The 16,762-nt window shown below is 36.8% G+C and overlaps 1 protein-coding gene across 7 annotated transcripts in view; it reads left to right on the top strand.

Moving 5' to 3' along the window:
* INTU (inturned planar cell polarity protein) overlaps positions 1-16,762 on the top strand; it is a 108,910-nt gene that overhangs the window by 65,583 nt on the left and 26,565 nt on the right. For 5 of the 7 annotated variants that reach the window (XM_017959035.3, XM_017959036.3, XM_017959032.3 and 2 more), the window contains exon 9: positions 12,200-12,265. In XM_017959035.3, the coding sequence (XP_017814524.2) occupies positions 12,200-12,265 (66 nt within the window). The remainder of the gene's footprint in view (positions 1-12,199; positions 12,266-16,762) is intronic. The other 2 variants (XM_017959033.3, XM_017959034.3) reach the window with 1 other exon arrangement.

Raw genomic sequence — 16,762 nt, 5'->3', positions numbered from 1 at the left:
TAGAATTATGTTTCTGTACAAAAAAAGTGGATGACCTGATTGACTAACAATATTCTCAGTTAAAATACAAAGTCCACTAGTCTACCAAAATCTTTTTTTACATGAACATATGTGATTAGCTTTTGGCTTGTCCCATAGATAGCTACCAATAGTAAGACTGTATGATGGTTAAGAATTATCAATATGATTTTAGTTGTATCTGTATACCTAGAATAACTTTATTATTGAATGATTGACAAGATTATTTCAGACATTTTCATCAATGTAGACCACCATATAATCTATTTAGTTACAGCATTTGTATTAGTATTAAATGAGGCAGTATGCCATAGCCACTTCTCCGCTTATGAAGAAACCTAGGCTATGTTACAGTAGAAACTTAATTCAAGTTCCTACTCTTCATAAGACTCTACAGTGTATGATCAAATAAATGCCTTTTTGACAGTTTAATAGTTATTTAAATTGATGTATCAATCACTTTGTTCAGTTTCCTCATCTGTAAAATGGAGGAAATAATAGTCCCTACCTCATGGAAAAGTTACGAGTTATTACACATGAAGTATTTAGAATTGTGCCTGGCATGTTGTAGTTGTAGTTATGGGAGCATTATTATACAATTACTATTTGAAGGGAGATGAGGTGTTAGAGCATGTTCAAAGGATGCTTTGCCTTCTGGTGTTTTTATTTTGTCCTTAGCTCTATCAACTGCCTGGTCTTTTGATATTTCAGGACAATAATTACTCCTTCCTTCCTTCCTTCCTTCCTTCCTTCCTTTTTCTTTTCTTTTCTTTTTTTTTTTTTTTTGTGAGACAGGGTCTCGCTCTGTCACCCCAGCTGGAGTGGGAGTGCAGTGGTGTAATCATAACTCACTGCAGCCTCCACATCGCAGGCTCGGGTGTTCTTCCCCCCTCAGCCCCTCAAGTAGCTGGAACTACACGTGCACACCACCATGCCTGGCTAATTTTTGTATTTTTAGTAGAGACCATGTTTCTCCATGTTTCCCGGGCTGGTCTTGAACTCCTGAGCTCAAGCAATCTGCCTGCCTCAGTCTCCTAGAGTGCTGGATTACAGGCATGAGCCATGGCACCTGGCCTACCATTTTCTTAAATTGTATAAAAAACTAAAAAGTATGAGATATATAATTCTACCTAATGTTTTCATAAAAATATATAAGCATTGGCTGAGCATGGTGGCTCATGCCTGTAATCCTCATGCTTTGGGAGACAGAGGTGGGAGGATCACTTGAGGCCAAGAGTTCAAGACCAGCCTGGACAACATAGGGAGACCCTGTCTCCACAAAAACTTTAAACATTAGCAGAGCATGGTGGCACACACCTGTAGTTACAGCTACTCAGTAGGCTGAAGTGGAAGGATTACTTAAGCCCAGGAGTTGGGCTCCCCACTCTATCATAGTTGCAGTGAGCTATGATTGTACCGCTGTACTACAGTGGGGCAACAGGGTGAGACCCTATCTCAGGAAAGGAAAGGAAAAAGGAAAAGGAAAAAGAACAGGAAAAAAGGAAGAGAAAAGAAAAAAGGAAAGGAGAAGGAAAGGGGAAAGGAAAGGGGGAGGGAAGAGGGACGGAAGGATGTAAGTGTTCAATATAGGTAGAAACATAGAAAGTAACTAGATAACTTTACCTTTAAAAGAGAAAGACCCTGGTTCCAAAGACTGTCTCATGTCCATTCTCATTCTGGGGTCTTTTTTCCTCAGCCACAGGGCCCATGCCCACTTCATGAGTCAGAAGGTACCATCTCTTGAGGCTTGCCATTCTACCTGGCCATTACCTAGGTTCTTGCCCCTCTGTCAGAATTTCTTCATTAAAGAAACCTCTTCCCTCAAAATATATAGTCCCTTCTTTCTGTGATAGTAGAGGTACTTAATGTTTTAGGGGTAGTGTGTTTAGAATTTAGATACATTAAGATTAAATATTATCTTTCCTCAAAAAAGTTTAAGATGTTCTTAAATATTGTCTATTGGGGGCTTACAGATTGCATGTGAAGGCTACCTCTTTTTCATTGAGATTTTTGTTAATTTAGCATATATTTCTTTAAAAGATTTATATGCTTTTCTTTATTTCACCCTAAAAGAATATCAAATTGAGAAATCACTGTGTGAATTCTGGTATATATTTTTAATTCATTGCCTTAAAACATAGCTGTTGCTTATCTTGTCAATGCTTTGGCTGCTTTTATCCTTGTTACATCTAACACTACTGTGTGGAGATCAGTGTTCATTGTGCCGGTTCCTCAAGTCTGTGCCGTGCTTTGCAGAATGCAGAAAAACCTCTAGATGTGCACAGGCAAGTTGAGCAGGTGAAATTAATACACAGGAAACAGTGAGGATCTGGCTTAGTTGTTTTCTATATTTTGTAGTCCAGTTAGGAGATTGAGAACAATACTTTTGGGAGGAGAGCTAGATACCTTCTGCTAAAGTAGTCTAAAGCTCTATTTGATTAATATAAAATTTGAATAACAATAACAATTGAAGTTTTTTTTTAATTCTATTTTTTACTGCAGTTTCAGGTTCACAGTAAAATTGAGAGAAAGGTATAGATTTCCCACATGCCCCCTTCCCCCATACATCACACATGCATAGCCTCTCCATTATCAACATTCCCCCACCACAGGGGTACAGTTGTTATAATTGATGAACCTACATTGACACATCATAATAACCCAAAGTCCATCATTTACATTAGGGTTCATTCTTGGTGGTGTACATTCTATGGATTTAGACAGATTATAATGACATGGATCCATCCTTGTAGTATTATACAGCGTAGTTTCGCAGCCCCGGAAATCCTCTGTGTTCTGCCTATCCCTCTTTTTCATCCCTCCCTTTCCATTAACCGCTGGAAACAATTGATCTTTTCACTGCCTCCATCGTTTTGCATTTTCCAAAATGTTATATAGTTGTAATCATATAGTATGTAGCCTTTTCAGATTGGATTCTTTCACTTGGTAATACATATTTTAAGTTCCTCTTTGTCTTTTTACGGCTTGATAGCTCATTTCTTTTTAACGCTGAATAGTATTTCATTGTTCAGATGTACCACAGTTTATTCATCCATTCGCTGAAAATCTTGGTTGCTTCCACGTTTGGACAATTAATTCTTGGTCAAACAGCAAGAGAATGTTTAGTTTTGTAAGAAACTACCAAACTGTCTTCTGAAGTGGCTGTATTTTGTATTCCTACCAGCAATGAATGAGAGTTCCTGTTGTTCCATATCCTTGTCAGTACTTAGTGTTGTCAGTATTTTGGATTTGGGTCATTCTACTGTGTGTCTAGTTCTGTCTCATTGTTATTTTAATTTGCATTCCCCTGATGACCATATGATATGGAACATCTTTTCATGTGCTTATTTGCCTTCTGAATATCTTCTTTGGTGAACTGTTTGTTAAGGCCTTTGGCCCATTTTTTTAAATTCAATCGGTTTTTGAGGAAGAAGTGGTGTTTGGTTACATGAATAAGCCCTTTAATGGCGATTTCTGTGATTTTGGTTCACCCACCACGCAAGGAGTGTACACTGTACCTAATGTGTAGTCTTTTATCTCTTGCCACCCCCTGCTCTTTCCCCCAAGTTCCTAAAGTCCAATGTATCATTCTTAAGCCTTTGCATCCTCATAGCTTAGCTCCCACATATGAGTGAGAACATACGATGTTTGGTTTTCCATTCCTGAGTTACCTCACTTAGAATAATAGTCTCCAATTCCATCCAGGTTGCTGCAAATGCCATTATTTTGTTCCTTTTTCTGGCTGAGTGGTGTTCCATGGTATATATATATCACATTTTCTTTATCCACTCATTGATTAATGGACGTCTGGTTCCATATTTTTGCAATTGTGAATTGTGCAGCTATAAACGTGTGTGCAAATATCTTATTCATATAATGATTTCTTTTCCTCTGAGTAGATACCTAGTAGTGGGATTGCTGGATCAACCAGCAGATCTACTTTTAGTTAAGGAATCTCTACAGTGTTTTCCATAGTGGTTGTACTAGTTTACATTCCCACCAACAGTATAAAAGTGATCCCTTTTTGCCACATCCACACCAGCATCTATTTTTTTTTTTTATTATGGCCATTGTTGCAGGAGTGAGGTGGTATCGCATTGTGGTTTTGATTTGCATTTCTCTGATCGTTAATGATGTTGATCATTTTTCCATATGCTGGTTAGCCATTTGTATATCTTCTTTTGAGAACTGTCTGTTCATCTCCTCAGCCCACTTTTTGATGGGATTGTTTTTTTCTTGCTGATTTGAGTTCCTTGTAGATTCTGGATATTAGTCCTTTGTCAGATGTATAGATTGTGAAGATTTTCTCCCACTCTGTGGGGTGTTAAGTCTGCTGATTATTTATTTTGCTATTCAGAAACTTTTTAGTTTAATTAAGTCCCATCTGTTTATCTTTGTTTTTGTTGCATTTGCTTTTGGGTTCTTGGTCATGAAGCCTTTGCCCAAGCCAATGTCTAGAAGGGTTTTTCCGATGTTATCTTCTAGCATCTTTGTGGTTTCACGTCTTAGATTTGTTTAAGTCTTTGAATCATCTCGAGTTCTTTAAGCATTTGTTTGTCTGGAAAAGACTATATCTTTTCTTCATTTACGAAGCTTCGTTTCACTGGATACAAAATTCTTGGCTGATAATAGTTTTGTTTAAAGCATCTAAAAATAGTACCCCAATCCCTTCTAGTTTTTTGTGTTTCTGCTGTTAATATGATAGGTTTTCCTTTATAGGTTGCATGATGCTTTTGTCTTACAGCTCTTAAGATTTTTCCTTTGTCTTGACTTTAGATAACTTGATCACTATGTGCCTAGGTGATGATCTTTTTGTGATGAATTTCGCAGGTGTTCTTTGAGCTTCATGTATTTGGATGTTTAGATCTCTAGCAAGGCTGGGGAAATTCTCCTCAATTAATTCCCTCAAATGTGTTTTCCAAACTTTTAGATTTCTCTTCTTCCTCAGGAACACCAATTATTCTTAGGTTTGGACGTTTAACATAGTCCCGAACTTCTTGGAGGCTTTGTTCATTTTTTTTTTTTTAATTCCTTTTTCTTTGTGTTTGATGGATTGGGTTAATTCAAAAGCCTTTTCTTCAAGCTCTGAAGTTCTTTCTTCTGCTTGTTTGATTCTGTTATGAGAGTTTCCAGTATATTTTGTATTTCTCAAAGTGTGTCCTTGATTTCCAAAAGTTGTGACTGTTTTTTATTTATGCTATCTGTTTCACTGAAGAATTTTCCTTTCATATCCCATATAATGTTTTTCATTTCTTTAAGCTGGACTTCATGTTTCTCTGGTGCCTCCTTGATTAGCTTAATAATTGACCTTCTGAATTATTTTTCTGGCAATTCAGAGATTTCATCTTGGTTTAGATCTGTTGTTGGTGAGCTGGTATGATCTTCTGAAGGTGTTAAAAAAAAAAACTTTGTTTTCTCATATTACCAGAATTGTTTTTCTGGTTCCTTCTCATTTGGGTAGACTATGTCAGAGTGAAGATCTGGGATTCGTGGGCTGCTCTTCAGATTCTTTTGTCTCATGGGATGATCCCTTGATGTGGTATTCTCCCCCTTCCCCTAGGAATGGAGCTTCCTGAGAGCTGAACTGTAGTGATGGTTTTTGCTCTTCTGGGTCTAGCCACCCAGCAGAGCTACCGGGCTCCAGGCTGGTACTGGGAAGTGTCTGCAAAGAGTCCTGTGATGTGATCCATCTTCAGGTCTTGCAGCCGTGGATATCAGCACCTGCTCCAATGCAGGTAACAATGGAGTGAAGTGGACTCTGTAAGGTGTCCCTGGTTGTGTTTTTGTTTAGTGCACTGGTTTTGTGTTGGCCTCCAGTCAGGAGGTGGCACTTTCAAGAGTGCATCAGCTGCAGTCATCTAGGGAGGATGTAAACTTGCCCTAGGGACACCTGGTTAAGTATTCAGGTTTCTCAGGCAGTGGGCAGAGCCATAGAGCTCCCAAGAGATTATGACCTTTGTCTTTGGCTACCAGGGTAGGTAGAGAAATACTACTAGGTGGAGACAGGGATAGGCCCGAGCTTGTTATTATCTGAGCTTCAACTCTTCTTGGGCAGGGCTTGCCGCAGCTGCTGTGGGGGATGGAGGTGCAGTTCCCAGTCCAATGGAGTTGTATTCCTAAGGGGGATTATGGCTGCCTCTGCTGAGTCATACAGGTCACCAGGGAAGTAGGGGAAAACCGGCAGTCACGGGCCTTACCCCTCTCCCACACAGCCTGCAGTCCTAAAAGCCAGTCTCACTCCCACCATGCCCCCTCAACAGCACCGAGTCTATTTCTAGGCAGCCAGTGACCAGGGCTTAGAACTTGCCCCAGACCAGGAGCCTCCCCATTGAGAAAGCAAGCAGACTCATAGTTTTTCAGCATCTCAGGGAGCCTGCAGCGGTGATCCAGTTCCTTCAAAGGGTCTACGGATTTTCTCAGCTTTCCTGGTATGTTTCTGCCATAGTTCTTGGAGCAAAAGTTCACGATGTGAATGTCCACATGCAGCCCTGTCCATTCGAGCAAGAGTTGCAAACTAGTCTTGCCTCCTATCTGCCATCTTAATCCTATTCTCAACCATTTTTAAATTTTTTTGTATGTGTTCTTATTGTGGAGTTTTAAGAGGTCTTTGTATATTTTAGATAATGGTTCTTTATCAGATGTGTCTTTTTCAAATATTTTCTCCCAGTCTGCGGCTCATCTTATTCTATTGACATCGTATTTTGCAGAGCAATAGTTTTTAGTTTAATGAAGTCTAGCTTATCAGTTTCATGGATTGTGGTTTTGGTGTTGTATCTAAAAAGTTAGTGTCAGACCCAATGTCATCTAAATTTTCTACCATGTTCTAGGAATTTTATAGTTCAGCATTTTACATTTAGACATATGGTCCACTTAGAGTTAATTTTTGTGTAGGGTGTATGGTGTGTGTCTAGATTGATATTTTTTATATGGGTGCCCAGCTGTTCTAGCACCATTTGTTGAAAAGACCGTTTTTCCTTTTTACATTGTATTTGTTCCTTTGTCAAAGATCAGTTGACAGTATTTATGTGGGTGTATTTGTGGACTCTGTGTTCCATTGATGTATTTATCTGTTCTTTCACCAATAATACGATGTCTTGATTACTGTAGGTTTATATTAAGTCTTAAAGTAGGATAGTATCAGTCCCAAGACTTTGTTCTTGTCATTCAATATTGTACTGGCTATTCTTGGTCTTTTGCTTCTCCATATAAACTTTAGAATACCTCGTTGGAATTTTGATTGGGATTGCATTGCATACATAGATCAAGTTGTGAAGAACTGATATCTTGACAATATTGAGTCTTCTATCCTTGAACATGGAATATCTCTCCATTTGTTTAGTTCTCCTTGGATTTCATTTATCAGAGTATGGTAGTTTTCCTCATATAGATATTGTGTATACTTTGTTAAATTTATAACTAAGTATATTTTATTTTTGGGAATGCTAAGGTATGTGATATTGTGTTTTTAATTTCAAATTCCACTTATTCATTGCTGGTATATAGGAAAGCAATTGACTTTTATGCTGGGTACAGTGACTCGTGCCTGTAATCCCAGTGCTTTGGGAGGCTGAGATGGGCGGATTGCTTGAGGTCAGGAGTTCAAGACCAGCCTGGCCAACATAGCGATACCCCACCTCTACCAAAAAATACAAAATAAGCCAAGTGTGGTGGCACATGCCTGTAGTCCCAGCTACTCAGGAGGCTGAGGTGGGAGAATCACTTGAACCCGGGAAGCAGAGATTCCTTATATACTGATACAGTATATAAGGTTAATATAGAAAATTGTAATATATAAGATTGTGTCAATTCTTTCAGATTTTCTATGTAAACAATCATGTCATCTATGAACAAAGACAGTTTTATTTCTTCCTTCCCAATCATTTATTTCATGTTCTTGCCTTATTGCATTAGCTAGGCCTCCCAGTATGATGTTGAAAAGGAGTGGTGGTAGGGAACATCCTTTCCCCTTTCTGATCTTAGGAAGTATCTCATTTCTCACCATTAACTGTGAAGTTAACTAGGTTTTTTGTAGATATTCTTTATCAAGATGAAGAAGTTTCCCTCTATTCCTAGTATACTAAGAGTTTTTATCATGAAGGGGTATCGGATTTTATCAAATGCTTTTTCTGCATATATTGATAGAATCATGTGATTTTTTTTAAGCCCATTGATTTGATGGATTACATTAATTGGTTTTTGAATGTCAAACCTGCCTTGCATACCTGCAATAAATCTCCCTTGGCTGTGGTGTATATTTCTTTTTAGACATTGTTGGATTCCCTCTGCTAATATTTTATTGGCAGTTTTTGAATCTGTGTTCATGAAAGATACTGGTCTGTCTTTTTTTGTTTGTTTGCTTGCTCTTATAATGTCTTTGTCTAGTTTTAGTATTAGGATAATGCTGACCTCATAGAATGAGTTAGGAAGTATTCCCTCTGTTTCTGTCTTCTGAAAGAAATTATAGAGAATTGGTATAATTTCTTATTTAAATGTTTGGTAGAATTCACCAGTCTACCCATCTGGGCCTGGTGCATTCTGCTTTTGCAAGTTGATTAAATCGTTATTGATTCAATTTCTTTAATAAGTATAGACCAATTTATAGTATCTGTTTCTTCTGGTATCATTCAAGGAATTTTTCCATTCCACCTAGGTTATCAAATTTGTGAGCATGGGGTTGTTTACAGTATTCTTCTCCTATCCTTTTGATGTCCATGGACTCTGTACTAATGCCCCCACTTTCATTTCTGCTATTAGTAATTTGTGTCCTCTCTATTTTTATCTTAGTTAGGCTAGAGGCTTATACATTTTATTGATTTTTTTTCGAAGAACCAGCTTTTGGTTTCATTGATTTTTCTCTATGGCTTTCCTGTTTTCATTGTCATTGATTTCTCCTCTAATTTTTTATTATTTCTGCTCTTCTGCATATTTTAGATTTAATTCGCTTTTTGTTTAGTTTCTTAAAATAGAAACTTAGATTATTGATTTCAGATCTCTCTTCTTTTTTAATATATGCATTTAATGCTATAAATTTCCCCCGAACACCACTTTTGCTGTACCACATAAGTTTTGGTAAGTTGTGATTTCATTTTTTTAAGTTCAAAATATTTTTAAGACCTTCACTGTATACTAAAACATTTGGAGACATGAGAGTAAATTATTAAACCTCATTGTTTTAGACCAATAAAGCCCTATCTGTTTAAATTGCCAATTACTTATTTAAGGCAGTATAGCACAGCAGTTTAATAGTCAAGATTCTCTACTCAGTGTATTTTAAATTTTCAGCTTGAACAGTAGTTACGTGAACTTAAGTTCATTTTCCTTAATGGCTTCATTGAGATATTTCACATACCATAGAATTTTCTCATGTAAAATGTACAATCCAATATTTTTAGTCTGTTCATAGAGCTGCGTAACCATTACCACAATCAATTTTAGAACATTTCACCATCTAATAAAGAAATTCCGTGACCATTAGTAGTTATTATTTACTTCTCTCTTTCCCCTCCCAATTTCTTTTTCTCCCTACCCCTCCAGCCACAGGCAATCATTTGCATAGTTTCATTTCTGTAAGCTTACCTGTTCTAAATATATTTTTTAAATTTGACTCGTCTTATCTGTGATTGTAATTCCTTTGACCAACATTTCCTCATTCACCCTCTCCCCTAACTAACCAAGCCTTTGGTAATCACCATTCTACTCTCCTGTGATATCAGCTTTTTTACGTTCCACATATGGGTGAGATCATGTGGTAGTTGTCTTTCTGTGCCTGGCTTACTTCATTTAACATGATGCCCTCTAGGTTCATCTGTATTGTCATAAATGACAGGATTTTGTTCTTTTTTATGGCTGAATAGTATTCCATTATGTACATATAGCACATTTTCTTTATCCATTCATCTGTTGATGAACACTTAGGTTGATTCCATTTCTCTTGAGATTTCTCATTGTAGTAAAAACAGTAGGATTTATTGACTATGTATCTTCCCGTAGAAAATATTAAGGAATTTAATGCCTGAAGAAATCTAGTTAAAGGCCAGGTGTGGTGGCTTATGCCAGTAATCCCACCGCTGTGGGAGGCCGAAGCGGGCAGATCACCTGAGGTTGGGAGTTCGAGACCAGCATGACCAACATGGAGAAACCCCGTCTCTACTAAAAATACAAAATAAGCTGGGCGTGGTGGTGCATGCTTATAATCCCAACTACGTGGGAAGCTGAGGCAGGAGAATCACTTGAACCTGGGAGGCGGAGGTTGCGGTGAGCTGAGGTCACACCATTTCACTCCAGCCTGGGCAACCAGAGTGAAACTACGTCCAAAAAAGAAATCTAGTTTAAAACGTGTGTGAGGCCGGTCACGGTGGCTCACACCTGTAATCCCAGCACTTTGGGAGGCTGAGGTGGGCGGATCACAAGGTCAGGAGATCGAGACCATCCTGGCTAACATGGCAAAACCCCGTCTCTACTGAAAATACAAAAAATTAGCCGGGCGTGGTGGTGGGCGCTGTAGTCCCAGCTACTTGGGAGGCAGAGGCAGGAGAATGGCGTGAACCCAGGAGGCAGAGCTTGCAGTGAGCCAAGATTGCGCCACTGGCACTCCACCTTGGGCATCAGAGGGAGACTCCATCTCAAAAAAAAAAAAAAATCGTGTGTAGGGTAACTTATGCCTGGCAATTTTAGGTGGAAATAGTTATTTTTGCTTGCTTATTTTTAAAAACAAACTAAATAGTTATTTTTAACTTGGAAAAAACTTACTTGTTCCAGGTTTAGTATATGATGAGGTCTTACTTTAGTTTTTCTTCCCAGGTATTTGAGAATTTCCTCTTTTTTTTTTTTTTTTCAATCATATTTTCCTAGGGTACAGTGAAATAATTAAGAGAAAAGATATTTTTATATTTTCATTTAAGGAATATAAACAAACATATATATTATAGTAATCTTGTACATTAATTAGCCTGTAGAGTTTAGTAGCAGGAATAGTAACTCATTGAACAGTTTCTGAGATCAAATACCACAAATCAGTAATTTTTTGTCCTGTGGTTTTTCACAAGACAGACTAATAGCCACAAAAAAAGGGAACCTGAAGTATTTGCTAGATGCAGAAAAATGTAGGTCACAAATGAGTAATAACTCATACTGTGTGAAAAGCATTGAAAGGCATGACTAATATTTCAAAAGCTTTTGTCATCTCAGTAAGACACAGTTAGTGTGTGAAACAGTCCTGCAGAGAGTGCCTTGGCCTTTAAAGAAAAAAAAAAAAGATTCTCTGGGAGGCGGATCGCAGTGAGCTGACATTGCACCACTGCACACCAGCCAGGGCGACAGAGCGAGATTCCATCTCAAAAAAAAAGGGGGGGTTCTTATTCACAAATAGCATGTATGCTATAAAATTCAATTGCCAATAGTTTTGATTTATATATATATTTGTATTACAGATTAAACTTCAGATTAAATTTATTCTGTTTTTAAATTTGGAATGCTTCAAAGAAGAACAAAGGTGATACATGACAGAGCTCAGGCAATTTCCATAAAAACAAAACCCAAATCCTAAGTAAGAGATTTTTTTTCTGATAACTCTCTGGGATAGTTGAACTGTGCCAGATTCCAGAGGAACACTTGCCTTTGTGTTTTAATCTAGGAATAAAGATTGACAACCCTTGAATGCAAAACGTTGTGTCCAGGAGAAAGACAGGGAAGAATGTTGATATTTTTCAAGAATCCAACCGTTGAGTAATATACAAAAATTGGAGAAACAAGAACAACTCAAAATAAGTTGGCTACCTTAAGACTGATTTTCATTTTCTTCTATGAAATCAAAAGGGTTAAATTAATTTCTAACTTAAAACTGGAAAGCAACTTTTGAAGCTCATAAATTTACTATGCATTGAATATATGCTGAAGACCATTTTGCAGTTATTGAGATTTAGTTGAAATATGCTATGTTAAATGAGTAAGTTGTTTTATGTTTGCAAAGCTTAAAAACAATATGTTAAATAAGTAAACTTTTATAATTGCAAAGCTTGAAAACATTATGTTCCACTTTGAGACATTTCTTAAGTAACACAAAGGAGAAAGATACTCAATTTTCAAATAGTAATTAAGCACTTTTTATATGGCCATTACTAAAAAAGTAACTAATATGAGTCAAATGCTTATGTTACTCTCTCTTTTTTTTTTTTTAACATAGATGGAATTAGACATGGCATTAAGTGACTTGGAGGCTGCAGATTTTGCAGAACTGGTAAGAGAAGGAGTAAGTTTTACAAAAGGCTCAATGTTGAATTCTTGTTTTGTATACCAGTCATTATTCTAAATATTTACTAAGTGGATATATAATAATCTTGAAATACACATTAGTCCTCTGTTTTGACTGTGACAAAATCCATTTTCTTGCCTTAGGATTTTCTACTCAGTTGAAATAGTTGTTACACAATGTATATTATGGGATTAAAAATGATTAATTACACTGATGTCACTAAGAACTAAGTTTTTGAGGAAAACAAATATAAATGTAATACTGAGTAAGTTAAATAAGAACCCTGTAGAGCTGTACTTAAATTGGAAGTCTCAATATGGTTTTTAATATTTTAATTATTGTATTTCCTAGCTATGTCCAATGAAAAGGCCTAGCAATAGTGACCGTCGCAGTAATGATAAGTACCACTAATACCCAGGCCATGGTGTATAAATAACATTTCTCACCAAAAGGAACCAGGACTCCTCAAGAATTGGCTCATTCAAACTTGGGGCGAAAATGTACAAGATAAGTCTGAGAACATCTTGTCGTATCAGAAATTCAGAAGGCTTTCCAAAAATTAATAGGGTTATGGTAGAGCTCAACTTGAAGAGGCTCCCTGTTGAACATCTATAAGGAAATACCTACAACAGATTGAAACACATCAGATATGTATAAGTTCATAAGTGCATAAAGATACTAAAAACAAAAAAAAAGAAACTTGCTAGTCAACTTTGGAGAATATGAGGGCATCAACTTGTTTTTGTGAAAACTGTTAAATGAAGAAAAATCAGACATTTATCCTGCCTTTCCTGTCTAAACCATATGTCAAGGTTACCAAATGGAGGTGAAGGAGAGCTTCTTTTTATGAAAGTAGTCTAATTGAAATGTCAAGAAAGACACAGAATTGGAATATCACCATTTTGCAGTCCCTCAATGAATTAATGGATCTAGGCAATGGTCATCAACAGCTATTAATATCACAAACAGAAAAGCAACAGATAATATGTTGTTCCTGATGGAAGCACACAGACCACCTATAAAATATGCTTGATGAGGCCTCAAGATCTAACTACTAATTTATAAGAAATACCATTGAAAAGGGGGCATGTTAAATGACCCCATTTGGGGAAGAGGGGTTGCAGTCAGCAAAATCCAGACTGGCAAATACTGCAGGACAGTTTCTTCTCCAAATAAATTAGAAAAGGGTGGTCTGAAGTTGGGGAGAAGGGAGAGAAGTTAAGAGAGAACTCAGTTACAAGAGACTGAATATTATCAACCAAGTGTATATATGTCCTTTCGTAGATCCTAATTCAAACAAAGTTTTAAAAACATCTATGAGACAACGAATCTCATAGATGAGGCTGAATCTATTCATGAGTCTCATACATTCAAGGAAATGTAAGCACAAATGACTGGGTGTCAGATGAAAATAATTCTTTATATTGTGATAATGGTATTATGATTATATGTACTTTTAAATTCCTTCTGTTTTATACATACATTCTGAAGTGTTTACAGATGAAATGATATAATATCTGGTATTGGTTTTGAAATAATTCAGCAGGAGGAAGGGAAGATGATGATACAGGTGAAACAAGATGAGCCATGGACTGGTCATAGTTAAACCTGGGTGGTGATGGCTATACGGGAACTAATTATACAATTCCCTTTTTGTATACGCTGAAATTCTCAGTAATAAAAGTTCTTTTACAAAGTAAATGGGAAGTAAGGGAAGTAAAAGCCATAAAGTGTGGATTATTCTCAAGAAGATTGCCAGTGAAATTGGGAGGAGAATGTTAACTTGAAGGGGTAACTGAGTCTTAACAAACACCCTAAACAAATGGAAGGGTGTTTTGTCTGTAAAAACAATAGAAATTTAGGCATGGTAAACTCTTATGGCTTATAATTTTTTGAGTAATGGAAAATGTTTAGATGGATATTAACCATTAGGAGCAGTTCAGAACTAAAATATTAAAATATCTGATTTTTGGAACTTACATCCAGTGTTTAATTTAAAAATCTAATTCCTGCCTTTATAGAACACTATTTTAATGAGCAGTGGAATTAACAATATTTTCTATGGTTAAAGATAATCTATTGGGATTCCTAGATACAGTAAAAACAAAACAAACAAAAAAAACCACAATTCATAAAAGAAAAAATGGATAAATTGAGAATGTAAAATGGTACAACTACTTTGGAAGACAGTTTGGCAATTTCTTAATAACCTAAACATATACCTACCATATAATTCAACCAGTCTGTTCCTGTCTTTTTAAACCAAGAGAACTGAAAGCATATGTAATACAAAGACCTGTATACAAAATAACTTTATTTGTAATAGCCAAAAAGTGGAAACAACTCAAATAACTTAACTGTCCATCAGCAGGTGTGAATACCAGAACAAATTCTGGTATATCCAGGAATGGACTACTACTCAGAAAAAAAGTTGGTTTAGGGAGGTGCTGAGGGAACTGTTCTACATTTCGATTTTGGTGGTGCTTACATAGCTATATGCATTTGTCAAAACTCACAGAACACTTCACATTGAATTTTGCCTTAATTAAAAAAATATGAAAATAAGGATCTATTCTATACTTTTTGGTGAAATTAAAGATTTAATCCTAATGCTGTGTTTTCCTTAGTTTTTAAAAATTATTATTAAGGTATAATTTACATTCAGTAAATTCTTCTTTCCCCTTTATAGTCAACCCCTCTCTATACCCCCAACCTCTGGCAATCACTGATCTGTGTTCTGTCCCCATGATTTGCCTTTTCCAGGATGTCATATAAAGTGAGTCATCCTGCTCAACCTGGCCGTAATGCTGCTCTGGTTGCTCAGCACACCCCCCTTCTCGTACCTGGGCATCCCTGCCCTGTTCAGCCCCATTGCTGCCAACTATTTGGTTCCTGCTCCGTGGTCAGGCCTCTGACAGCCCCTTTGAATAAACCAGACACTCCACATGTGTCTTGAGAATGTAAATAAATAAATAATCATACAGTAGGTAATTTTTGTGTCTGACTTTAACTTAGCATAATGGATTTAAGATTCATTCCTGCTACTGTGCAGGCAGTTCAGTACTTAATATTGCTGAATAGTAGTATTCCATCATATACATGTATCACAATTTGTTTATCCATTCCCTGACTGAGGAATGGCTGTGTTATTTCCAGTTTTTAGTTTTCTTTAGGTTTCTTTGGGTTTTTTAAGAAGAAAAAAAGCTTATAAAAGTAATAGCTGTGTACAGGGTGAAGCTCTAAGCATGGTTATTAAAAGCAAATACCTTCGCTTATCCCTTTCTCTCACTTCCATCCCCAGGTGTAACTGCTCTTATGGATTGGAATGTATCCTTCCAGACCTTTTTCCATATACATACATTCCCACACACAAACCAACACATATGTATATAGCTGGTGGGGATGCTATTTTTAACAGAAATCAGATGATAGTGTATATTTTGTTCTGCAGCTTGCATTCTTTACTGAGCAGTGTATCTGAAACCTTTTATGCCTGCTCATATAGATCAATCGTATTTTTTTAACATATATGTGATATTCTGTGGTATATCTAGTTTTGCTGGCCATTCCTCTATTGTTGAATATCATGTTATCTCTGATTTTTCCATATTACAAATAATCCAACTGTTAGCTTTTTATATAAAAATCATGATTCCACTGCTTGAGTATTCCTGTAGATTTCTAGAAGTAGAATTATTCAAAGGGTATGTATACTTAATTTTTTTTTTTAATTTATTTATTATTATTATACTTTAAGTTGTAGGGTACATGTGCATAACATGCAGGTTTGTTACATATGTATACTTGTGCCATGTTAGTCTGCTGCACCCATCAACTCGTCATTTACATCAGGTATAACTCCCAATGCAATCCCTCCCCCCTCCCCCCTCCCCATGATAGGCCCCGGTGTGTGATGTTCCCCTTCCTGAGTCCAAGTGATCTCGTTGTTCAGTTCCCACCTATGAGTGAGAACATGCGGTGTTTGGTTTTCTGTTCTTGTGATAGTTTGCTAAGAATGATGGTTTCCAGCTGCATCCATGTCCCTACAAAGGACGCAAACTCATCCTTTTTTATGGCTGCATAGTATTCCATGGTGTATATGTGCCACATTTTCTTAATCCAATCTGTCACTGATGGACATTTGGGTTGATTCCAAGTCTTTGCTATTGTGAATAGTGCTGCAATAAACATACGTGTGCATGTGTCTTTATAGCAGCATAATTTATAATCCTTTGGGTATATCCCCAGTAATGGGATGGCTGGGTCATATGGTACATCTAGTTCTAGATCCTTGAGGAATCGCCATACTGTTTTCCATAATGGTTGAACTAGTTTACAATCCCACCAACAGTGTAAAAGTGTTCCTATTTCTCCACATCCTCTCCAGCACCTGTTGTTTCCTGACTTTTTAATGATCGCCATTCTAACTGGTGTGAGATGGTATCTCATTGTGGTTTTGATTTGCATTTCTCTGATGGCCAGTGATGATGAGCA

The sequence above is a fragment of the Papio anubis genome, chromosome 3 (assembly GCF_008728515.1).
Source record: "Papio anubis isolate 15944 chromosome 3, Panubis1.0, whole genome shotgun sequence".
Classification (NCBI taxonomy): domain Eukaryota; kingdom Metazoa; phylum Chordata; class Mammalia; order Primates; family Cercopithecidae; genus Papio; species Papio anubis.
This window is presented reverse-complemented; position numbering and strand designations above follow the sequence as displayed.